The sequence below is a fragment of the Hoplias malabaricus genome, chromosome 17 (genome assembly GCF_029633855.1).
Source record: "Hoplias malabaricus isolate fHopMal1 chromosome 17, fHopMal1.hap1, whole genome shotgun sequence".
NCBI classification, from domain to species: Eukaryota; Metazoa; Chordata; class Actinopteri; order Characiformes; family Erythrinidae; genus Hoplias; species Hoplias malabaricus.
The window spans coordinates 32276940-32302868 of record NC_089816.1 but is presented as its reverse complement, the minus strand read 5'-3'; the positions used below and the strand labels follow the sequence as shown (position 1 = coordinate 32302868).

Below are 25929 nucleotides of genomic sequence, written 5' to 3'. Positions count from 1 at the left end.
CATTTTAAAAGGATTTGAAGTTAAATGTTAATGTTCTCCACAAAAAAGCAAGTGATATGAGCACAATAAAAACAGCTAATATTAAGGTATTTCATATTTATTGATGGAAAATACTCTAAAAAAGTTAATATGGAAATAATAAAATGTTCTTTATTACAGCAATCACATGCTGAACTTGTAAACTAAAATACAAAACACCATCATGGTTTAAAGGTATAATTTAAACAACATTCAAATTAAAACCAATTAACATACTGACAAAATCGCCAAATTTACATCCCTAATGTGTATTTTGTCGCTGTCCAATAAAAAGATTGTATCCCCATTTTTGTCGATTTTTAATTTACTACATTATTTGAACACAGCAGCTGTCCTTCACATCGTGAAGTAAAAATACGTGGAATAAAATGTTTTTACATTCACTTCCACTGAAATTTTCCATTAAAGTTGCTATTTTGGGAGATACACATTTTTTTATTGGACAGTGACAATTTGCTAATCATACTATAGTTATTCAAGTCATGCAGTATACAAGTAATGTAATTCTTGTATTTAAGGTTGTAGCACAGTAGTACCAGACATTATTTTATTTGCTAGTGCACTTCATGTACCAAAAAAAAAATCTGTAGATATATCAGTTTACTGGTAAACACAGTATTTAAATAATTACAAATAATCACTATTAATGTTAACTTTCTCATATCAACATTGAATATGATCATCATTATCTTTTCCACTTAATCCATTTCGGGGTTGCTGTGTCAACAGGTTGAGCAAAGAAGCCCAGGCATCTCTGTCCCCCGCAACTTCCACCAGCTCCTCCTGGAAGCTCATGACCGTAGGTGAAAGTGGGTACGTAGACTGACCGGTAAATTGAGCGCTTTGCTTTATGGCTCAGCTCTCTCTTCACCATGACGGTCCGGTACAGTAACCACATTACTGCAGAAGCTGCATCTAAACTTCAGTCAACCTCACGATCGCATTCCCCTCACTCATGAAAAACTACTCTAGATATTTTAACTCCTTCACTTGGGGTAGGTTCTTGAAGGTGCTGATTTGCATACTGACTGCTTCACATAGGCTGCAAACTGCTGAAGGCTTCTGTGTGAAAAAGCCAGAAGAACAATTACATCATCTGCAAATAGCAGAGATGCCACCTCCTGAGCCCCTTGAAGGAAGCCTTCCTTTTCCAGGCTACATCTCACCACCCTTTCCATGAACATATGGAACAGGAGTGGAAACAAGGCACAGCCCTGATGGAGTCCAATGCCACAAGCTTGACTTACTGCTGAGGATGCTAACACAACTCAAACTCTGAGAATAAAAGGATCTTGCTGCTCTGACACCCCATACTCACCAAGCACCTCCCACAGAATATCTCGAGGAACACAAAATAATAGAAAATAACCAATCACCAGTTATAAACTGAGTAGACAGGGCCTCCCAGTTATAAATTCAGGATGCAAATACTTTCATTCTGAATGTCACATTTCAGATCTGCCCTTCTTTGTTTTGGTCTTGTTTTTCTATACAGTTGTTTCCATCTTGGTTTCCCTTGTTGTGTTTTCCCAGTGATGTATGTTCCCCATGTGCTTGTTTGTTACTTCTGTCCACCTGTTAGCCCCTGCCATGCCCAACATTTCTCATATGACTCTCATATATGCTTCATGTTTTCTAATTATTATACTGGCACTTTTCTCTGTGTTTGTCAGTCATTTTGTTATTTATATGGTTCTAGATTTTTCCTTTTGGGTCTCTGGTATTCGCTGTAAAATGCTGAACAATGCAACACACCCTACATCCACACAGTCTCTGCTCTAACGTGTCTATCTGTATTCTTACAAGCTGACACAGCTGTTCTAGGAGGTGACATCGCTTGACAGGATTGGCTGGTAAACAAATCACTCAGTACCTTGATGCCTGGTTTCCTGGTTTGTTTCTGTCTTCCATTGTTCTCACACTACTTTTCTTTTCCTTGTTCCCTTCCTTAATCTTTATCTCTTAGTCTCAGTTTTTTTTTGTTCTCACTCTCTAATGTTTAATTATTGTCAGGTTATGTCCTGTCTCTTCCTCTGTCTATTTCACATAACTTTAAGCTTTTAGTTTTCTTGTTTTCTTTTGTTTTTGTTTAGTGTTTATTTTGGTTGCTCTACGACATCTTATACAGACACTCACCCAACAATACTACAGTTTGACAACCAAAATACTGATCAACAATCTCAATACAATGTCCACAGAATGACAAAATTCTACAATAAACATAAGTTAGAATGTCAGGACACAGTGTTGGATGAAAATTAATTTTCTTCAGTGGTCAAATAAAAACAGGAAATAGACAAATTAGTGTTGCTTGGTTGGATTAGCCTCGTTTATTCACTGTTATTAATGACCCTGAAATAAATACATCAATGTAGCAAATGTAAAATGCAACATACATAAAAATATGCTTAAATAATCATTACCAGACCCTACTTTTCAGTTTGCCACAGGTTTCCCCTTGCACCACTGTTTGAGGGCAATCTGTCCATATTCTGACCAAAATATGATGAAGAACATTCTAATGTATTGTTGGACTGTATGATTACAGCAAACATACAACACCACGACATTTATTTCCATCCAGATTTGCATATTTCATTTTTGCCCATCATCATGTAATCTCAAAGAATTTCAGTGGGTTTAAGGTCAGGACTCAAGAGTGAAAATGATTCATGCACCCAGAACCACTCATTTACAGTTTGGCCCAAATTAACATTGGCATTGATATACTGTGCAAACAGTTTGGAAAAAATTAATTAAAGGAATAACATTTTTATTCAGTACATTCAGGCACTCAGCTGAGCCTAGACCTAACCAACTGAAGTGACTGCAGATAACTACCCCCAGAGGCTTGTACAGTGGGTACAATGCATGATGGGTGTATCAATTCATGTGATTCTCTCAATATGAAAATTCTCTTATTTTGAATATAAAACATAGCCCTGGGTTCTAACTGATTTTTAAAATCAGTGATCTTTCATTATAATCATTCTTGATCTTTTATATGAGCACATTTCTTCAGCAAACTAGACTACTAAACCCACTTATATCCCATCCAGGATTTTTGTAACAGCAACACTTTTTTCACAATAATGGGATGTGTATTCAAACTAGTGCTGGGGGTATGACCAACATTGTATATCACTGTATTTTTCAAAATTATATCTGTTTCACTGTATTTGATGTTTTTTTTTCATGCATGGCGTGTTATCCATATTGATTGCAAGAAGAATTTCTGCAGTAGAGTGGTTAAGAGCACCCTACTCCACTGTCAAGAGAATTGTAAAAAAAACACATTTCCACATTAGTATTACATGTAATACAGGTTGGCATGGCTCCACAGTCAGTTTTCAGAGGGTGGCACTAAATTAGTGAAGGAATCATATGGCATGACAGTGAAAATATAGAACACATATTTAACACATTTTTCAGACAACTTCAAAACTATAGACTAATTTTCACAACTTATGTAAACCAGCTACACTCTGTTAATGTTATCAATCTCTCAGCAGTTATTTTTATTATTTTGTTTTAGAAAAATTTACCATCATTAATTTACAAAATATTTGAACAAATAAGAAGTATTTAGATATAAAGTAGCTAGGGCTGCTTGTCAGTTTTTGTATTGCACTGAAGATGTCCCAAATATCTTCACTAAATAACAATATATAAACAAATAAATTATAACATTAATCCTAAATAGCAACAATGTGCAACTCCCAGCAATAATACTATTGATAATATAGCTCAAAAGCATTTACAGTAAGTGTTTTATTTGGTCCACGTCTGACATTTTTAAACCTGAAGTACCCTCAGACAAGGCTCCTTTTTAGGTACTGTAGACCCTACAGGACACTTTGCATGCCATTAGTTTATCAGGGTTAAAAGTTTAACTACAGTTATGCCTTTTTGGGTTCCAGGTATAGAATAAAACTGTGAGTTATTTTGTTTATGGAAATCAGGGTCTGAATGAAATTAATGTTGTCCCTGATAAATGCAGAGGAAAATATTTAACAAAAGAAAACATATGGCTGAATAAACACACAAGTAATAAAAAAAGAGACTAGTAAAAAAAAATTAGAACAGATGGTCTGGAACAGGAGCAAATATCAAGAGAGAAGTTTGAATAAAGTGGCAGGTTGACACAGATTGCTAATTTACAAAACATACATGAGCATGAATATAAAACAAGAAAATGCACATTAAAAAAACAAACCATTTAATACCTGACCCACACAAGGGAGACAAGAGGGAGTTTAAGTACACTGGAGTTGACTGGACACAGCTGGGACTAATGACAAGAGGGAAGGACGGAACAATGAACAGGTTGGGGACATGACAAGATGGAAACGAAACAAAAGCAAGGGAACCACAGACAAGAGACCGAGAGTAGGTGGAGACAGGGAGGACACAGAGGTGGATATGAAGTGTAATGACAGGAGCACATGGCAGGAATAAACAAAGAGGATGAAAACAGGAGCAAACAGAATAGAACAGGACAGGGAAGTTACACAGAGAATTGTTTACCACGGTGTTACTTCACCTTTCCTTTTAATGACTCCTTTTTCATATTTTGTCAATTTAAGATGCCAATTGTTACAGTTTTACACATGGAAATGTTGTCCATTATTGCCTGATACAAGAGCTCAGCTGATCAACATTGCCTCCTCTCAGTTTTCTGCTTCTTCTATATTTTATGCACCCTGAACTGTGTCCATGACTCCACATTTTTGTAGCACATGCAGAACATGTCCTACCTTAGTCTTGCTGAAACAACCATGGACAATCCCCAGAAAAAGACCATGTATTTCTTCCTAAAATCTAAATATAACCTTCCACATCATTGGTACTTTCATATATGCAAATCACACATGCTGTGAGTACTGATGCACCCTCACTATGACAGATGTTTGTTTTTTTCACCATTCACTGATGACAGTATGGATGGTTCCTGTTGTCATTGGGAGAGTTAATTCAACATCCTAAAATTTAGCTGAATCATGAGCTGTATTCATGTTGCCATTTTCTTTCAGACCGTCTGAGATATGGCTGAGCTCAGAGAACTCAGCAATGTAGAAACGACAGAAAATATGTATGGTCTCTCCTTGCATAATACAGATTTATGTTGCATTTCCAGATGCAGTGACAGACAGTGTGAAGCAACAATGGCTTTCAAAATACTCCCGAGCCCATGTGATTATAGTTATGAAAGTAGAATGACAGTTTCTCATGCAGTGCCACCTAAAAAAAAAAGAAAGGTTTCCAGCCTTGCCCTATGCTGACTGACATTCAGACTCCAGAGTTCCTGAATCTTGAGGTGAGCCACGACCTGTTTTTTTTTTTTTTTTTTTTTGCTCCATTTATTCCTTTTATATTCACGTGCTTATAGTGCTTTAAAAGTTTAATTACTATTTGGACCCTGTCCAGGCTTATTTATTTATTCATTGACTGTGCTTCAGACATCAACTTCTAAATTTATCTATATTCACAAAATCCAGCCATTTGTTCCTTTTTTTTTTGCTGCATTAAAAGAAAAAAAATCCTACTTCTTCAGAAATGGGATTTATACAGTATATACCCCAAAACTTTGAAGACTCATGCTACTTTATAAATATGTTTGTCTATAATGTGATTGGACCAACAGCCCATAAAACTTGCAACATGCTCAGCCTTGGCAATAACAGAATTCTTTAGATCAGAGATACAGCCCTTGAGTTATACAGTATTTGAAAGAGAATATCCTGTGGGACTTGCGTAAAAATAATTGGAATGCATCTAATCCTCACCTCAGCAAAAATTTTCCTTTAGACCATGGACGTGATGATTAAAATATTCAATTATTTTTATTCTACTCATAGGTTTTTAAAAGGCTCGAGCAGGATACCAGTTTGAGGAAAACTGAACAAACAAGCAAGAGATGAGTTTAAGAACTATGGACCATAATAGTGCAGAAGAATATGCCATGATCAACACATATACACAGAACACTGTTCATTATTTCACTAAAACATTTACTTACACAAGAAAAAGTCAAAAGTAAACGAGCGGCCACCGTTTCCCTGCATTTACAAGCCTTTACTGTACAAACACACTTTAAATATTTAGACTAGACAAAGCTGGTGTCACTTACCGATTCTTATTCACAATTTTGTTGTTCAAACATTTCAAACCACCTTACATGTGTCTTTTTACGAGTCTTGTTGGCGCTATGTGCCAGCTTCTTAAATGCTCTGTTCTACCTCATGAGCCGAGATTAGCTCTATAGCTTTTGAAACTTTTTGAAGCAACAGTTATTCCACATTATCCATTTAAATCACACAAACCAACTGTATGTCAATAAACATTTAAATACTTAAGTGAAAGGCAAAAATGGAAAGAGTCACCGCCGTTTTCCCTGCATTTACAAGAATGTACCTCCTTCAAATATTAAACTAGACAAGACTGAGAACAGTAACCAGCTCTGATTCTGTTCTGTAGTGTTGCTGCTTGTAAACTGCCTCCAACTTTCAAACTCAAAGCCAATATTTCCTCTCATTGTATTCTGTGTCTGGTCATGGAGATTTTTAGAAGGACAGTGGGGCTTTTTGGATCCGGTAAAATATAACATTAACTCTATTCACTTGGTCATTTTATGGCTGCAAGACACTCAAGACACTATGTTTGTAGGCCTGGAAACATGGTGGGTTTGGATGTAATGTGATTGGACAGAAGGCGAGATCACAGGCAGGACCTCAGAGGGCAGGATCACAGGAGTTTCCTTAATCTATGATCACACACCCTAGACATTTCATGACTAAGTACAGTAAATATTTTACAGATTGCTTCTGTAATGACTGATGCCGATGCAGATATCATAATAGATTTTATCTTTGATTTATTTTGTAGCTCTTTTTAAAATTTTGTATAATTTAGTTAATAAATAAATATTAATAATAATAATAATAATAATAATAATAATAAAAAATTTAATACAAAATTGTCTCGTTTGATTGTCACAAGCAGGGGATGTGGCCTAAGTTAGGGGTCGCCAAATAATCTTAGCAGCATTGGCACCTACTTCAACAAAAGCGTTTTTATCTAAAAACATATTTTCTTTCAAAGTCAAGCAAGTCTTGGACATTAATCTACACATATTTGACTCCTGAAAAATTTTGATTTGAGTGAGTAAAGTACTTCTATTTATTTACAGTTAGCTAAGATTTCTAATATTGTAATTAAAGTGTCCAGAAATTGGGGTAATTACGCTACAGTACAGAGTTCTAATTAACTTTCACAAAACCTTCCAAAACTGTTCAGACACATACTTCTGTATGTTTGTTTAGGTTTGTTCGTATTCGATTCAAAGCCAAATAGCAAAGTTATCAAATACATTGAAAACAACAGTTATATATATATACACATCCTGCTCATATCATCTAACAAGTGACTAGAGGTGACATTAATGTCTCTTGTATCCTAAAACTAACTACTCCAATCTGGCGTACACGCTGAGGGAGAGAAACACTTGCATGTACACACACACACGCGCGCGCACAAAATAGAGAAAGTGTACATTCGTATCCCCAAACACTGTTGGCAAGTTGACACTGTTAACGCTAGCTTTCGGACTGTTAATGTAGAACAGCAACTTAAATCTCCCGTCAAATGCAATTGACTGTAATTAACTTTGGGTATCTTAAAACGATCAAATCAATCACTTATGTTAGCAGACTGTTGATGTGAGAAAAAAACAATTGATTTTTAAGCCCTTAAAGCGTGCTAGCTAGTTTAGCTGGTTAAAGGCTTGCTAACACTACAATTCCCAAATAACTTTATTTGCATTTTCGCACTAAATGCCCAGAATCAATCTGATTATACAGACAGTAAACATTTTAAATATTATTAAGAGTGGCCAATTAAATATATTGAGCTTCGAAAGATAAGTATTAAAGGCTTACATTGTTCTCTCTGGAAATATGTCCAGTCACATTTCGTATCATTCACTGATGTCTGCATGTAGAATGGTGAAATGGACACAAGGGGAGCTCTAAAATCTCTCTACAGCAGCCCGATTGATGGGGAATCCTGCGGCTATGCCTGTAGGCATTTTTAGATAATCGGTCTCGCAAGCGGAGGCATTGGTCGATGCTGGCTATCGCAAAATGGCATTAATCAGCCCAATTAATCAGCCAAAATTTACATATATATGAAATTTTGATTTATTTTTAATAGGCATTATAGCATGCTAGGGCGGCACGGTGGCACAGCAGGTAGTGTCACAGTCACACAGATCCAGGGGCTTGGAGGTTGTGGGTTCGATTCCCACTCCGGGTGACTGTCTGTGAGGAGTTTGGTGTGTTCTCCCTGTGTCCGCGTGGGTTTCCTCCGGGTGCTCCTGTTTCCTCCCACCGTTCAAAAACACACGTTGGTAGGTGGATTGGTGACTCAAAAGTGTCCGTAGGTGTGTGTGTGTGTGTCTGTGTTGCCCTGTGAAGGACTGGCGCCCCCTCCAGGGAGTATTCCTGCCTTGCGCCCAATGATTCCAGGTAGGCTCTGGACCCACCATGACCCTGAACTGGATAAGGGTTACAGATAATGAATGAATGAATGATTATAGCATGCTAACTCGCAACTAAAAATCTGAAAGAATCTTTTCTTTATGAAATATTTCAAAGCATTGGTAATATAAAACTCTTACTCTTACTCTTAAAATATACTTTTTCCAAATGTATGCAGACATATCTTGTATATAAGGTGCAAGGGTTTTTAGAGTTTTCTTTGAAAAGCAATACCCAACAGAATGCTCTGGAGCAGCCATCATTGGGCAAAAACCAAACCAGATATATCTGCATATTGGCTTCTTGTAAAATATGTTTAAAATGTCTTGTATAAGGACAACATTATAGTCTTAAGTAAACAAGGTAGACAGTAGCAAAAGACAACACGTATCAACCCATCAACTATAATACAATGACAGAGTGTAAATCAGCAGCAAAAATTAAGAATGTAGAATATTTACTACAGAACACTGACATAGCACTTCTTTTAAATTGAAGAAAGCCAGTGTTGTTGTCATACAGCGCTGTTGCTCTGTATGAAATTCAGGATTGAGCATATCAATTTTTTTTAAGATCAGACTAGAATATAAATGTGCCTCAAAATAAAAATCAGATTAAAATAAACCCCTCATGTGTACACAGTCCTATTTTAATAAAGCTAGCCTTTGTTCTTGTGCAAAGCCATAGGATGAACTTGGTTTATTATTCTCCTCTGTTATAGGGTGGGTTTTATTGCCCAAGAGGAATAAGATGAATGAACTTTCCCTAGGTAAACACGACTTCCACCAGCACTGCTCCTGATTGACAAGTAAGGAAATAATAACTTTTGATACATAGAGTTAGCGCACATCTTCATCAACATATTGTATAATTGTTTCTCCAAGAACAGACAGAGCTGACTGTGGTTCAGCACAATTTTGCAACTCTCTGAACTTTGAGTTGAAGGTAGGTATCTGTTATGGTCCCTTCTGTTACACTAGCTGTGGGCTGCAGGGTCAAAATGTAAGAAGGAAAGCAAGATATCTCACCTCTGTCACGTCCATGACCTTGATAGCAGCCAGCTGTCCTGTTTTGACATGTCGACCCTGTCAAAAAGAACCTGAGTCAGTAGTGAAGTTAAACAAGGATTCACACAAAGAAGCAAAGGCATGTCTATGGCTACGTAAAAGTATTTGTAGCTTCGTCATTTCATTGTGGTAGATTTTTGCTTAGCAGGTTATAAAATAACTTCTGTCACAGATTAAACAGAATACGTTTCAAATTGTATTTAACTTTATGTAAAAAAAATTTTATCACCTACAATGATGTACAGCAGTCATAACAATTTGTTTAGTTATTACTGTGTCACTGATAATCTTTCCAAATTGCTACCAGTCTGTATCAACAAGTAACATCATAACACTAACAAGATAGTCATGATAAATATAGCCAAATTAGCTTGGGAGGACTTTGGAAAACCATGTCACATAACGTAATCCACCACTACATCAAGAAATGCAACTCCTTCAATTCTAATGCACAGGAAGAAAGCCACAAAACAATTATTTTTGGAAATGCTAATGAGCTCCCTAGGCCCAGCTTTACTCAGGTGGTCCAATAGAGAGTAGAAACATATGCTGTGGTCAGAGGAGTCCATCCTTCAGCTTGTTTTCATGAACATTGCTTTTTACATGCTAATGATGAAAAAAAAAAGCATCCAGACCGTTATCAGCTACAGGTGCAAAAACCTACATCTGGTATGTGGGGAGCACAAGTGGTGATGACAGGAGTGAGAAGTTTACATTGATGTGGAGGTGAACCTTGGGGTTTCAGAGAGACATATGTTGACATCAAGACAACATCTTAACCTGGGAAGTCAATAGTCATTTCAGCAAGACATTGCCAGGCCAGCTACATAGACACAGGGTGCATGTGTTTAACCAAAAGGAGAATAAAACAGTGGTAATCATAGGCTGCTGAGCAGCTTTGGTATCATGCAAAAATGCACATAAATTCCACCTGAAATCTTTAACAATTGGTATTCGCTGTTCTCAAACGATTAATGTAATTTAAATGAATAATAATGTAAAACATTGTTAAACATGCCTCTATCCCTATCAGGTGTTATACAATCAAGTGTTCTCTATACAATCAAGTGTTCAGTGAAAACATTTGATATCCTTTGTGTTTTTTTTAGTTTAATAAAGCATCAATTGCATCAATTAACAAAACATAGAATCTTTTTAATTGCATTTTTCCAAAAGTTTCTCTATAAAAACAGGATATATGATAAATGTATATTTACCAATAAAATAAAGCTGCCTAGACATAATGTGAAATATCATTTGTTGTCATAGAGTTTGCAATGAAATGTAAGTCAAATTTGAAAAAGTAGAAATCATTGCTTTCTTTCTTATTTCATGTCTCCAAACTGCTCTTACTGTGGTCTGTCTTGGCTATATATTATTATTATTATTACATTTAACTTATTATATCGCAATGAATTATAATACAAAATGAGCTTTTATAGTACAGTCATCCAGTAGGACAAAGTCTTTAAACATACAACCAATACAAACAATACGGTTTTGCTAAACTGAAAATCACTAAAATCTTCTTTTTAAGAGATTTCAACAGAGGAATGGTTTCTTTAAACTCCTTCAGATTTCAACATTTCATTTTCTAGAAATTATAAAGACACTGTTACAAAAGTCTTGCCCTTTTACATTTTTGCTGTCACCTTGTATTGCAGCTATTGAGAAGTTGATATAACTGGGTCAGGTCAGCATGAGGCCAGAGAAGCAGCTAATATGTATAATACAACAGTGGGAAAGTGTGCCTTTTTCAGGGCTGGGATGAGGTGATTTTAAAACAGCCCAGGGCCAGGAAACCGCTTTCTCAACAAATGTTTCCTGCTTTGACCTTCTCCAGTAAGTGGGTAATTCACACAAACCAGATGGCATTACCCTAGCACACTCTGTCACTAAACAGTAAATTAGAAGTTCCGTGCAACTTAAAAAAGTCTTTAACCTCAGAACATGAACACAGTTATACTAGTCTGCTATGTTCAATTTTAAATATATGCTGTGCTGTATGAAAAGTTGACCCTTTTTAACTGCCAAAAAGCTATGTTGCAACTTACATTCATATGCACACGTTTGGTGTCCCTTGGTAAAATGTGTGTTGTTAATTTTAAAATGAAAGTAAAATCTGTAAAAGTACCGGGGGATGGGGTGGTTTACTAGTCAATATCATACTGCAACAAAAGACTGGGATATTTCTTTGTTTTATATTTAACTGAAAACCTGTCTAATCTGAGTTAACAATTATTTTTGTTGTGGCACTAGTCCCTAGAGGGCAAATGGAAGCAGCTTGATACAGACATGCAGATGGCCATGCCCTGCATCACTGGTAAGGAAACAGACGTAGGAAGAAGCCAAAACCTCAACCTGAGAGGTGTGGCTTGTTGACATTCACTGAGCTGCATGGACTCAAGCAGTATTTCAATCACATGGGTCTTCTTCACTGATTTGACTCTGTGGGGACACTTTCATCAGGTGGGGAAAAGATCTGCACCCACACCGGCCCCCCATGGATCTGGTTTGACACCCCTACTTTAGTGCAAACAGCTTAAAGTTAGTCAAATTTGCTAAATAAAGCTAATTTACAATTGGGTTTAAATCATTTTTGTTGCAAATGTATACAAGACACGTTTCAATAATTGGATTTACTGTGGAGAACAATAACTCTGGCCTCCCATCAGGAAGTGTCTGAGAAGCTATACCTATGGAGGATATTTCTGTCGATAGGGGATTTCCTTACATTCCTCTGGTAGCTTTAAAGCCCCTCTCACATGAATCACGTCGTATTATATGACTCCTTTGGTCATTTCGTAAGACAGTTTTTGTCACAGAAGTTGCAGATTAACTTTGACACAATACTATTCCATGACAGACATTAGCTTTTGGATTGGTTGCTAGTATGGTCCTCTTCTTGTGTACATAGTGCATGGTTTCAATTCCTGTAAGGCTTTCAATGACAATCATTGCCAAACAAATCTTAAACTAGCCAATGATGTTTCTTAATGAAGTGCCATTAAATAAATAAAATATCACAACTTCATCTTGGGTTGCTCTTTAAACATCAACATTTTTTTCAGATTACTGGATTCTTGTGATTATTTTATGCACTGTTGATGGTGAAGTATCGACATTCATTAAATGTTGCTCTTTGAGGAAAAACCTGTTTTTAAACACCTGTTTAAAATCATATTTTTTTAACACATTACTTCCACTAAATAAGCACTGGCCCTGTTCTGGAAGTGTTTGAGCTCAAGGATATTTTAGTCTCTAACCTGTTTGTATTAGCGAGGACACAAATTCTGACTGGATACAAAGTACTTATTTAAGTCGCTCTGGATAACAGGCTCTACTAAATGGCAGAAATGTAAAGATAAAATGTGTCGAAATTGCACTGCAATGTTGCAGGCCTGAATGGATGCCAGGAGTGGATGTATATTCATAAATGAAATAAAGCTGATATATATTAATTCTGCACAAAAATGAACACTGATTAATAATAGAGAATACCATGCATGAACTGATTAATCCAGACATGTATTATTTAAAATTATTTCTAGGAAAAATATCATTCATATAGAACATTTATATTATGCAGAGGTTCTTTCACTTTTATTTCAAATGACTTTCAATAACAGAAGACATTTTAAAGACCCTAAACAGCATCTGAAGAAACTCTATGTGGCTTTCAGCTCTGACAATAAAAGTAGCAGCAGTTATTAAGATACTACCCTAAAAGTGATGAAAATGCATTGCATTCCAATAATGCTTATGTCCTAGTCAGTAAATGCAGGATGAAGGCTGCAGTTGTTTATGATGAAATACTAAGGCAACATAAGACGAGGCAGTTGCTGTAGTAAGTACTTTGTTATCTGAACCCCAGAGAACTCCAGAAAGAAACAAATGGCCCTGAATTGCTTCGGCTGCACTACATCTTAGTCACACATTATTGTGATTTTCTTTTTTTTTCCTTTCCAATTTCAAATCTGTCATATTGTCAGTCATACTGAAGAGTTGCCTCATGTTTGTAAAAATAAAAACACTAAACCACTTTCTAAATAGAAACCTCTGAAACCTTTATTTCACTGACAAATGTTTAAAAAAATCTGCATTTTGTTAATATTTTCGATTTGATGTTAATCACTGAAATATAGTTTTGACAAGGGCACAATAGGAGTACAAAGTTTCTAAAACATTCAAGTTATACTCATTTAAAATATTCCACTATAAGGAAGAAGTCAATATAAAAGTTATAAAGTGAACATGCTTGGGTACTCTGCATAAATAAACCAAACCACTTGTAAATGCAACACTGCAAAGAATTCAGTAAATAATATTGTAAAACATTCAGGACATTCTGACAAATCTCAGTTCATGTAGGGCAAGGCATGAGAAATTGTCATGCAGCTGTGACAAAGATAGCCACACAGGGGTATGAGAGAATTTCAGAAATCTGTTGTCACTTAACACAGTCTGCCGCTGCATCAAGAAGTGCAACCTTAAACTATTACTCAAGGAGAAAGCCATACATAAAGTCTATGAAAAGACATTGCTAAAAAAAAAAAAAAACTCACTCAGAGCATGAGCATGAAACCTTGAGAGAAACCAAGACTCAAAATCTGAACCCATCTTCCTCTGGTCGATACCACAGCAAATAAAACAAAAAGCAGTGCATAAACACAGAGCAGAATGAATCAAGGATTATACAGTTATAATGAGCGTACAGTAGTAATTACTAAGTTTGTTGTTATACACTGTGTTGTTGGTACCTTTTACTGTAACTATGGAGGTACCTTCAAGGGTACATATTCTGTAGCTTTAATAAGGGAACATAATTGTACCTTATTATATTACAATTTTAAAAAATTTAAATTTTGTTGATTTTGTATGCCCCATTTAATTGCCTGGGGCCTAATTTTTAAAACTCTGCGTGGATTCTGGAGTGAAAGTGTGTGTACACACTAAAGTCAGAAAATTGCATACGCCCAAAAAAGACAGATTTATAAAACCATGCGAACACACACTTACAATCTTTTTCGCCATGCGGAGGTGAAAAAGCCTCGTGTTCCCACTCCTTTACGCCCACATTTACCTATAAATGGTCAATGCAAATAACCTTGTGAATATCTAAATATGGACTTCTCCGTTCATTTTCACGTGAGATAGTGGAGACAAAAAAGAGAAACTTCGGAGACTGCATGGTAGAAGTTATTGTTTCAGAGATCAAGGCGAGGTAAAATTTGTTAACTGGCTCCCTCAGTCATGGCATTACAAACAAATGCAAGTTATTTGAGTGACAACATGTGGCTGTAGCAGTAAACAGTGTTAAAATCAGCTCATTAAACAGTCATCATTGTTCACAAAAAAAAAAATCCTCCTGATCTCTGAAAACCTGTTGTTGCCTTATTAGTCAGTTAGCTTAGTTTTTGTAGCGCCAAAAAAAGCCATTATGACACAGTGCATCAGCTTCTTGCCTATATACATACATGGGATACATGGGATTCTGTGCAAGTTACAGCTGTTTAGGCATGTAATTATCAACTATTGCAACTATTACCAGCCCATAAGATTTATGTATATTTATTATGAAGCCTACTTTCTTTTAAATAATTAATAATAATAATAATAATAATAATTTCTTACAGTAAGATAAAGCACTAATTGACTAACAAATTTACTAAAATAACTTAAATGAAAAAGCTGAATGAATTACAAAGTGAAATAAAGCAAGCTTAACTCTAACAATACTACAAATAATGTAGAATGAGACCCAGCAAGCAATGGAACTTTAATTATTTTTTTTATATTTTGCATTTTTAAACCTATTTTAAAATGTGTTAATCTTGAGTTTAAATCTTCCTTAATTCTTCTTTAAAAGAGAGAAAAAGAAAGGGACAGAGAAAGAAAGGAACTGTAAGTTACACAGTTATGAGATTTTATTTAAATTTCAGCATAAAATAATGTTATCTACCTTCTGTACACGAGAGTATTGGCACTGTTTACATTGCACAATAAAACCACTAATACATAACTAGGTTCTGTACAATGAGTGAATTATGGGAGGAAGTTGTGGTCAAATTTGGTTAAATGACTAATTGGGTTTAACAAAAACATAATGTATTAAAAGTTCACAGACTAATCATATGCGTTAATGGCAACAGCAAAAAATATACTCCATACCTATACCTAAAATTTAGTAATAAGTTAGAAGATGTATGAATAAATTTTGAAGCATTTCAAAACCCAAACAAACATTTTCCCATTCCCCTTTTGTCATTTTATGGTAACTGTTGTATGAAAAATGATTTGAAGGTGATATTGAGGGTAGATTATGAATTGCAAGGGTTCAAGCACAGAGCTTTGAGGGACCCCTGTGTAACAGCTGAAAAGGAAGAGCTCGCACAGTCACGACAGCAGGGTAGAATGGCTTCATTTTCTTTTCAAAGACAGGAATCCAACAGAACAAGAATTTTAAGGCCACCAGTATCTGCTGCTACAAGCAAGTCATTTACAAGTTTAACCAAAGCAGTTTCAGTGCTATGGTAAGAACAACAACAAAAAAAAACAGCCTGGGGTAGATTGGAGATATCATTTCATTCCAAATAAATCTTGAGTTGTTGGCCAACAGGCCTATTTTAGGGACTTTTGTTAGGAAAGGGAGAATAGAAACTGGGCAATATTTGTTTAAGTTGTTGTTACTTCTGCTGTTTTGTAAAATGAGAGGCCATTACAGGTTAATAACCGACATAAGCTGGTGCCCAGGGTAGAGATACAAGTTTTGGTAAGAAATGTGAACAGGGGCTTGAGGCAACAGGATGTAGTTTTACATGTAGGAATAGGTTAAAAAATGAGACCTTCACTAACATGAGGCATGAAAGCAGACAAAGAGTGGAGGAGTCACAAGGCTTGAGAGTCAATGAAGAGGGAGTGATGGTTTGTGTTCAGGAAATAGTAAGGGAGAAATTAATTTTAAATATTATACTTTCAAAGAAATGGAGAAAGGAGTCACAGAGGAGCTCAGAGGAAGGAGAAAATACGCTAGGTTGAGAGGTTCAAAGAGCTTGGAAATTAAAATTACCAAAAAGCAACAAGTAGGGCAATGAAGATTTTAGTAAGACATATAATGCCAACAAGACTTATTTTCTTACCAGAAAGACATGGGCTAAAAAGCATGATTTTGTGGACACGCAATGCATGTTCTTGACTGGCCTGTCTGCAATCCAGATCAGTCTTCTATGGCATATCATGAAGACAAGAATCAGACAACAGGTATCATGGACTGTTGAGCAGCTGTGGTCTTGTATGAAGCAAGAGTGGACAAAAAATTCCTATTGTGAAACTGGAAAAAAGTGCATCCTGTGTTCACAAAGCATGATAAAGTTTAAAAGGGAAGGTGGTGCAACACATGCCTCTGTCCCAACTGTTTTGAGTGTGTTGCAGACATCAAATTAAAAATGTGTTTATATTACAAATATAATATCAAGTTAGGTAAGTGAGGACATTAAAAATAATTTATTATATCAATACTATTCAGTATCTATAATTCTCCATAATTAAATGGTAAATTTCAGTACTAAAGTACTCCTTAAGTACCCTATGCAAGAAGCTAATACATTTAAAAAAGAAAATAAAACTCTGTGCTTCTGGAACAGATTTGTAGTAATTGAGCAATTTTATTTTTATTTTTTAAATTTTGTTTAGTTTATTATTATTATTTTTTTTTTTCCAAAAATAAATATAAAATGTTCTTTGAATTATCATGAATATTTTGTCAGAAACTGGGTTGATTTTGAGCTAAATTAGAACAATATAAAAAACAGAACAATTGAAGCTCAGCTTGGTTTCTCGACGACCTCATCAAAGACTTTGCTATTTTGTAGCTAAAAGATACTGACATCCCCAGAACATTTGAGGTTTGACATAAAAGAAAACCTCAGCACTTGAGTAAACTATTGTCAGATTTCTAAAGTTATAAAAACACACACAAACATTTTCTTTAAGCATTAAAAGAAAAAAAAAGAAAAAAGGCACTAGGAAAAAGGGACCCATGAATCATGTTCATAAATTAAACATGGCACATTATAACAATAATGAATAAGATTATATAAACACAAAAAATATATTCAATAAAAATATCTCTAATTTAACTATGAAGAGAATAAATTACTGTATCTGAGTAAGACTAATTTTTTAAGCAATACTTATTAGAGTTTCATAATAGAAGAGTCATCTATTCTTCCTGTCTTGCGTGACATTTTGCCGCTCTCCTTTTCTAGTAAGACAACTGCAATCTACAGTGGTGTCAACCTAAATGAAGGCAAATTAGGTCATTTAAAAGCATTATGTAAAAGGGGTGAGGACACACTTCTTCCGTTTTAGATAAAGAAAAAAGGTTCATGTCCTAAGGGTTTTGAATAAGTTTGTCCAAAACCATCCTCTCCAGCAACACTCTTTGTTGGTACATGAAAGCTGTTGATAAATATCAAAGTTGACAGTTATGATCAACTTTGATCAAATTTGATCTTGAATTTCCCCTGGGGATCAATAAAGTATCTATCTATCTATCTATCTATCTATCTGATGATAGTAAAATGATCAAAGGAATTCAAGAACTGATCAACAAGGATCAACATAAGAAGCACTGAACGTGTTTCTTGTAATTATGCAAGTCAGTGCATAATTACAACCCCAGAGAAACAATGAAAAGTGGGAACAATGAAAAGAATGCCAATAAAAGCAGTCATCTATAAACTCTTTCACCTGTATTACGTACAACAGCACATTAAGTTTTACCTCATGAATTTTATTGTTGCAATCTTGAAAAAAAAAAAAAGGACAGCAAAGCTTTTTGCCATTTTGTACTGTGGTCCTGGAGCTGTGTGACAGCGACAATACCTGCTGCGCCACCGTGCCGCCCTCATGTTATCATATTTTCCCATTATCAACCTTCCATAAAATCTTAGGAGGCAAATATATGTAATCTGGTGGTACTGGTCAGTAAACAAAATCACTATATTTATGCTATAGACATTGCAACCCCTGGTTCCTATCACCACCAATGTAAAGAAATCTTGTAATAATTCATTCATTCATTCATTATCTGTAACCGCTTATCCAGTTCAGGGTTGCGGTGGGTCCAGAGCCTACCTGGAATCATTGAGCACAAGGCGGGAATACACCCTGGAGGGGGCGCCAGTCCTTCACAGGGCAACACACACACACACATTCACTCACACACTAACACCTACGGACACTTTTGAGTCACCAATCCACCTACCAACGTGTGTTTTTGGACTGTGGGAGGAAACCAGAGCACCCGGAGGAAACCCACGCGGACACGGGGAGAACACACCAACTCCTCACAGACAGTCACCCGGAGCTGGAATCGAACCCACAACCTCCAGGCCCCTAGAGCTGTGTGACTGCGACACCGTGCCGCCTCTTGTAATAATTTTCTACTGTGAAACCTTTAGCATCAAATAACTCTAAATGACTGTTTAAATCTAACTAATGAAATGTGCATATTTATTACATTAGGTAGAATTCCCTTCAACTTACAATTCAGACTATGATTGTTTAAACAGACTCAGACAAAGCTAGATATAAAACACCTCATGTGACTGGCTTGTAACTCACTCACAATCATACATACATACTCACACACGTTAAGTAACTTAGGGGGCAGTATTTAGTACTTTGCATCAAGGACAACTATGGTTTCTTGTTTCTGATCATGAATCACCAATAGCTTTGCAATTCATTCTAAGAATAGACTTAATCTGTTCAGTGTGATCACAGCCACAGCTTCTATTATTTTTTTCTCAATAATAGCTCACTGATTTCACCCACTTGTTACGAAAACAAAATACTACAAGTGAAGTCTCACAATATGACACAGAACTTGGACTGGTGGAAAAATTATTTCCATTGCCCAAAAATAAAAGCTATCTGAAATATTAATGAATTAACCTGAATCCACTACAATCATAAATATGCAGATCCCACATCATAGTATGTTAGATGTGCAATTCTTTTAAATGTCTGCAATGAAGCTGTCACACTCCATAATCATTCATTTATTTTCTGTAGCCACTCCAACATGTTCAGGGCACAAGGGAGTAACACCCCCTGGTCAGGGCCCAGTCCATCACAGGGCATCACAAACTCGTAAAAAGTTTTGAAAGCTAATCCACCTACCAACAGGTGTATTTGGATTATGGTAGGAACCAAAAGCATGCTGAAGAAACCCATGCAGACACAAGAAGAAAACACCAATCCACTCACAGGCAGTGAGACCTGAGGTGTGGTTTGAGTTTAAAACCACTGTGTGAACAGTGACACTACCTGTTGCGCCACCATGCCGCCCACACCACATAATGTCAAAGCCAATTCCTCACATATATGTCATATTCCAGCATAAAGTGTATTAATTTCTGAACACTCACTGGACCTCCCAGTGCAAGTTTTCAATCCAGAGTGTGATGAGTGGGTTTTAAGTGAAGTTCAATCACATGTTTTATAGCAAATCCTCACTAGCCACATCCCACCACTCTTCCTGGTCCATTACATCACCAAACCGTAATGTGATCAATGATGTTGGAAGTAAATTATAATAAATATAAATTATAACAAACACACAAACTGAAATAAAGTACTGCCACATGTACTCACTGCATTTGAAGATTCAGAGTTTTGCATTAGATAACTAAAATATATATAAATATAAAAAACGCAAACCTTATAAACTTGACCATATGTTCCATTGCCGACCACCTCCACAAGTTCAAATATTCCAGCAGGATCCTAAAATGAAAGGGAATATAGGCTGAATATATTACATGTGAATAATGTGCCTGAATTGGCCTTATGTCAACCAACTTTCAAAGAAAGGGTCATATACCAAACAAAAAGGTGAAACCCCAGAAAATATATGTCAATAAGCCCTTTGTTGGAACAGATATGCGTAAGTCAACCCTACTGTTCGCATCCATCAGCACAGAAGTCAGGCCAACATTACATCTTTTTCAAATGGCATATTTTTTTATACATTAGGTGTCAGGTGATATTCCATTCACTTTGTAGCATTGCTCTCAGTGTTGTGGCCTTTAGGTTCATTCACTATTTAGAATGTTTAAGCTGTGGGTCATTTCACTCAATGTCAGAAAAAAATCAATGTCACCTGACAAATTTAATCATGATGAGCTTAAACTCAATGACCACTTCCCTGCAGTATATTTATATCATTCTTTTCTAAACCTTGTGTCAGTGGTCTTTCAGAATCAACACAAAATAATAATAATAATGATAATAAACTACAAAACACGAAGCTTGTTGTGTTTAGCTTTGAAAGATAAGATATCATATTCGAATATGTGGTCTAAATAAACTAAAAAAAGATTGAGGACAGCGAAAAATGGGGGAAATACCGTCAAACATAATATTTATATATCATTTCTCTGAAAAAAACCCCACATTTAACCAGGTTTGTGACATTAAGAGTAGAAAATAAGACAGGGAAATATGGAGAAAGGTGTTTTAAGGACTACTTCTGCTTCTGTCACCAGCGGACATGTCTTGACATATCGCCTAACGGTTTTTCGTCTGACAAAGACAAACAGTTTAACCAGAGATTAGCGGTCAAAACTTCGTAAACTCAGAGATTTACTGACATAAACACTTCATCACGATAGTAAAATCGTGTGAGCAACAACTGTCAGTGGCTTGGGGAAGCTCTAAACTGAAATATTCTAGCGGTTTTAAAGTTTATTTAACGACGAATATCCTTTTACCCGTAAAGCAGAGAGGTCAATGTTGTCTAGGCTCCTCGCAGTGCAGTCTCTTGCCATTTTATCAAGCCGTTCTGTCCATTAAAACGCGCAAACAACTTTTTTTCAAAGAAAAAACACTTTTTCAAACGAAAAAAACACGCCGTTAGTGTTTTTTTTTCTCTGTTCGCTGTAGTTCCCTGAGTCTGTAGACAAACCCTGGATAGTTCTCATCCAGAGGAACCCGGAACATACTCAGGAAACCCGAAAACGAGCCCCTCCTCTGCATAGGAAACACATTTCAGCTGTTTCTTCAAAACAGTGTATCCTCCTTCGGAGACGTCGAGTTAATCACATTCTTCTTGATTTAGATTTGGTTTTTGTTTCTTGAGCGTATACATATATACAGAGTGCACAAATAAACATTTTTCAGGACTGTGTCCTTCTTCAAGGCGCCTTCAACCAAGGCTAGAGCAGCTCAGTCTGAGCAACGGCTCCTCCGAACAGGTCCCCAGTGTTCAGTCTACACCGAGGCCTTTATTTAGATACAGATACAGCCAAGGTACGGAACACAGGGAGTCCCGGAGGCCCCAGGACCCCAAATTAACCCCTATAGCAAGAAGATGGCGGACCACGATATTCCCGCTGAGGGCAAAGTTGGAGATCCACTGGCGTTTTTCACGTCGTTTTCTGCGCGGACCAACGGTGATTAAACAGAATTTTAAACAAAAGCCACATTTGAGCACATTTTCATTCACAGTCCTACTTACTTTTCCTTCATTAGGATATTTAGTTCTTTAAATTGTAGATTAGTAAAGCAGTGTCAAAATTTCAGCATATTCATTATTATACCTCTCTTAGTTGTTGGTAATATTTGTATTAGTTTGTTTTCCAGAATAAAAGTCTCTGTGATTTTAAAATCTGTTTCTGGAGATTGAAAATTAGTTACATCCTGTACACAGGACAGTAATCTGAGTGGTCCAATGGTGGACCAGCTGTGGTCTACAGTAAATGTTGTGCCTTTTACGCCAGTAGATGGATATATGCTTGCTGTCTGGACCCGAATGCCACATTTTTTCCTTTTTTGGGTGGAGGAGGTGAGGGGTGCCCCTAAAAAGGAAGAATATGTTCTAGTGTTATCTACTAAGTCTGCAGCAAAAGGAAATACATTAATGAGAAATTCAGGGGGAAATGTTTTATTTTAGCTAGTTTTGCTATTGAAATAGAACTTCTGCTTTTACTTTTCTTATCCCTGTTCAACAGCACTAGTCTATCACAAGTTGGCTTTGTGGCGAATTGGCAAGTTATCTTGCTCCTGTTTGCTCTGTTGGAGTTTTTTTGGAGTTTTTTCTTTCCTCCAAATGGAGGATTGCACAGCCTTTAAATTCAGTTTTACTGTTAACACAAACATAGCATTAGACAGGGGCAAATAATAAGTGTCAAGTACTTTTTTAGTGAGCCCCAAATGTGAACATGTCACAGCACTACTGCAGCTTTCCACAATGACTCGAAGGCAAGGAGGGAAAAACACGCATACGCTTTTATGAGTTCAGAACCGGAATCTAGAAGCTGCAACAGGAATACGTGCCTACTCCAGTAGCACAGTCAGAAATTGATATGAGTGGGCCTGGCAAAGGCGGGTGGGTACAATGGGGGGATAAATAATGACATGGATCTAAAAGTCAGTCAGCTCTATTGTAAACACATGGTGAGGTAGAATGAAACGTAGATCCTCCAAGTAATGCTGATAACATTAGTTCAATCTAAAAGCAGAGCTGTAAGTTCCTAGTGTTTCAGTTCTGACATGTAGTGGTATGTGGATCGATACTCACATATTGATACCTCTGATACCAGATCTTTATTCTCAAATCAAAATATCAATACTTTGATATTTCTGTCATTTGAGGAAATGTGTATCATTAACAGGAACACAGTGGAAAGTAACTGAACTGTTGAGATCTTGTCTAAATAATATGCAGTTGGTATGAACTACATTTTCTTCCACCTGGTAAGTGGTGGAATAATATGTAATCACAATGGCATGCTGCTCAGTCAGTCATTCAGTCTGTAGACAATGGCAGAGTGTAAATAGAGTCTTGTGTGGATCTATTTCAGCTCTGTCCCTCTTCAGTCTCTGGTGGCGTCCTTCGATGCAGCAGGCAGGCACTATCCAGGTACAGAGGGAGAAAATGTGGAGCTTTAAGCAGCACCAAACACTGTTGCTGTTGTTGAAATGAATAAATATGGTTATGAATATTATTATGAAATAAGTAACAAAATAAATACATGCTTTAACAAATAGCTGCATGAGTTCAGCTTGGAGTAATAATATGTATCACTGAGATCATCTCACATAGGCAAAAAGACCTAGATTTATTCAGGTAAGGTTTCCTACAGAATTCATTCATTCATTATCTGTAACCCTTATCCAGTTCAGGGTCGCGGTGGGTCCAGAGCCTACCTGGAATCATTGGGCACAAGGTGGGAATACACCCTGGAGGGGGCGCCAGTCCTTCACAGGGCAACACAGGCACACACCTACGGACACTTTTAAGTCGCCAATCCACCTACCAACATGTGTTTTTGGACTGTGGGAGGAAACAAGAGCACCCGGAGGAAACCCACGCAGACACGGGGAGAACACACCAAACTCCTCACAGACAGTCACACAGAGCGGGAATCGAACTCACAACCTCCAGGCCCCTGGAGCTGTGTGACTGCGACACCTACCTGCTGCGCCGCTGTGCCGCCCTCCTACATAATTGATAATTTGATGAATTTCTCTGATGTCTTGTATTCTTTATGAAGCTATGATCTGAAATACATTACATTTTTAGATTTACCAGACACATTAGGTGTATTTGCACAAAGTATCAATATCGGATCGGTATCGCTGATACCAGCCTGAATTTTACTGAATTTACTCGGATTGGAAAGGAAATCAGTGGTATCGAACATCACTACTGACCTGCCGCTCTTAGCACCGCAGCGAAACAAATGTAGGAGGAAGTAAGACTCCATTGGCTGCAGCACTAAATGATGGACAGCTAACTCTGCCTGCTGATTGGCTTAATAAAAGTGACCAATGAGAAGTGCGTTCTCGTTTTAGGAGCCATATCTGCGGAGATACGGAGCTGTTCGTCTCAAACAAATCACCCCTTTTAATGGTCCAATCTCAAAACTATGGAATAAAACGCCTCCCATATTTGTTCCAAATAGAACACAGCTTTTAGTTTCCAAATACGAATGGTTGGTGACCCTAATCACGTCCCCCGCGCTCCAGTTGTGAATGCGACTCGTGGGAATGTGCATTTGTGCAGAACAGTCTCTGTGTGTGTGTAAAATGTAGTATTTAAGTTTTTGATAAATCAAGTTTATGCAGTTTTCTACTTGCTCTAGGTGTTGATCAGTCAAAACCAAAGGTGTAGATTTGCTCTTGACATTGGTGGGGACCTATGAACACCCCCCCCCCACACTCATCCACAATCTCCCCAAGTTGCTGTTTTTTTTTACTTTGCTCCATGATAACATGTAAGAGAACTGACAATTGAACAATGTAAGAGAATTGACAATTGGCAGTTTGTTGTGTAGTTAATTTCCAAACGATGTTATTCATAGCTACAGATGATTTTAGTCTGCTGTTGGTCTGCTGTGAACTGGACTTTAAGTAACTAACACGTCTCTTTGAAAAATAGCTCATGTCCACCTTCTTCTTTTTTGCGGTCATCCTCATCCTTTGGTTTTGACGCTGTTCACAAGCAAACTACAGAGACTCACGTGACAGCAGGGAAAGGCACAGCCAGTCACACTGATCATATTTGTTACAGTGAGGTAGGACTAAAGTAGAGAATGTGATTGAAGTCTTTCTGCACCTCTGGGTTAATGAGACGTTGACAGATCAAATTATTGGCGGGGGACACCTCACATCCGTCCATGCTAATTCTACACCCTTTGTCAAAACCTGTATTTTTTCCAGATTGTGTTCTTAGTTTTACATTGCAGATCTAATGTAAACTATAATAATGAACAAAATTTCATTTTCCTGGATGATGTAGGCAGCCAGAATTAGCACAACACCTGCTTCTGTGTGTTGTCTAAATGTTTTACTTGCTCCCAACACACCGGATCCTACTAATCAACTTATAACCAGCCCATTACTGAGTTAAAATGAGAGTGTTAAGGTGGGGCAAGTATTAAAAATGGAGAAGAGACAGCAGAATGTGAGGGGTATAGAAATAAAATGTAACAAGAAGTGCACTTTAATATATAAATTAAAACAAATAATTGCTTTTAGTATTAGGACTTGCAAAATTATGCCAGATGCAATTGTCTATATTTTAGCATATACCTTTGCATTTTAAACAGTTTCCAATTGTTTAATTACTGTTTAACAATTTAAAATATCAGTAATATATGTTTTTTTTTTTATTGTTTCTTCGTTAGCAAGACATTTCAGAGGAGATGAACTGGAGAGAGAGGAAATGTGGAGAGGACTGGACTGAGTGAACTGATCTGGACTGGACTGATAAA

General features: G+C 36.7%; 1 protein-coding gene across 5 annotated transcripts in view; it reads right to left on the bottom strand.

Moving 5' to 3' along the window:
• si:zfos-2326c3.2 (mitogen-activated protein kinase kinase kinase kinase 4) overlaps positions 1-22082 on the bottom strand; it is an 84477-nt gene extending 62395 nt beyond the window's left edge. For all 5 annotated transcript variants that reach the window (XR_010795987.1, XM_066649806.1, XM_066649809.1 and 2 more), the window contains exons 1-3: positions 21424-22082; positions 20372-20437; positions 9605-9661 (exon numbers count right to left, since the gene is read on the bottom strand). Coding sequence is in view for 4 of the 5 variants with exons in the window: in XM_066649806.1 (XP_066505903.1) it covers positions 9605-9661; positions 20372-20437; positions 21424-21480 (180 nt within the window). In the remaining variant the exon portion in view is untranslated. The remainder of the gene's footprint in view (positions 1-9604; positions 9662-20371; positions 20438-21423) is intronic.
• Between the last annotated feature and the right edge of the window lie 3847 nt (positions 22083-25929).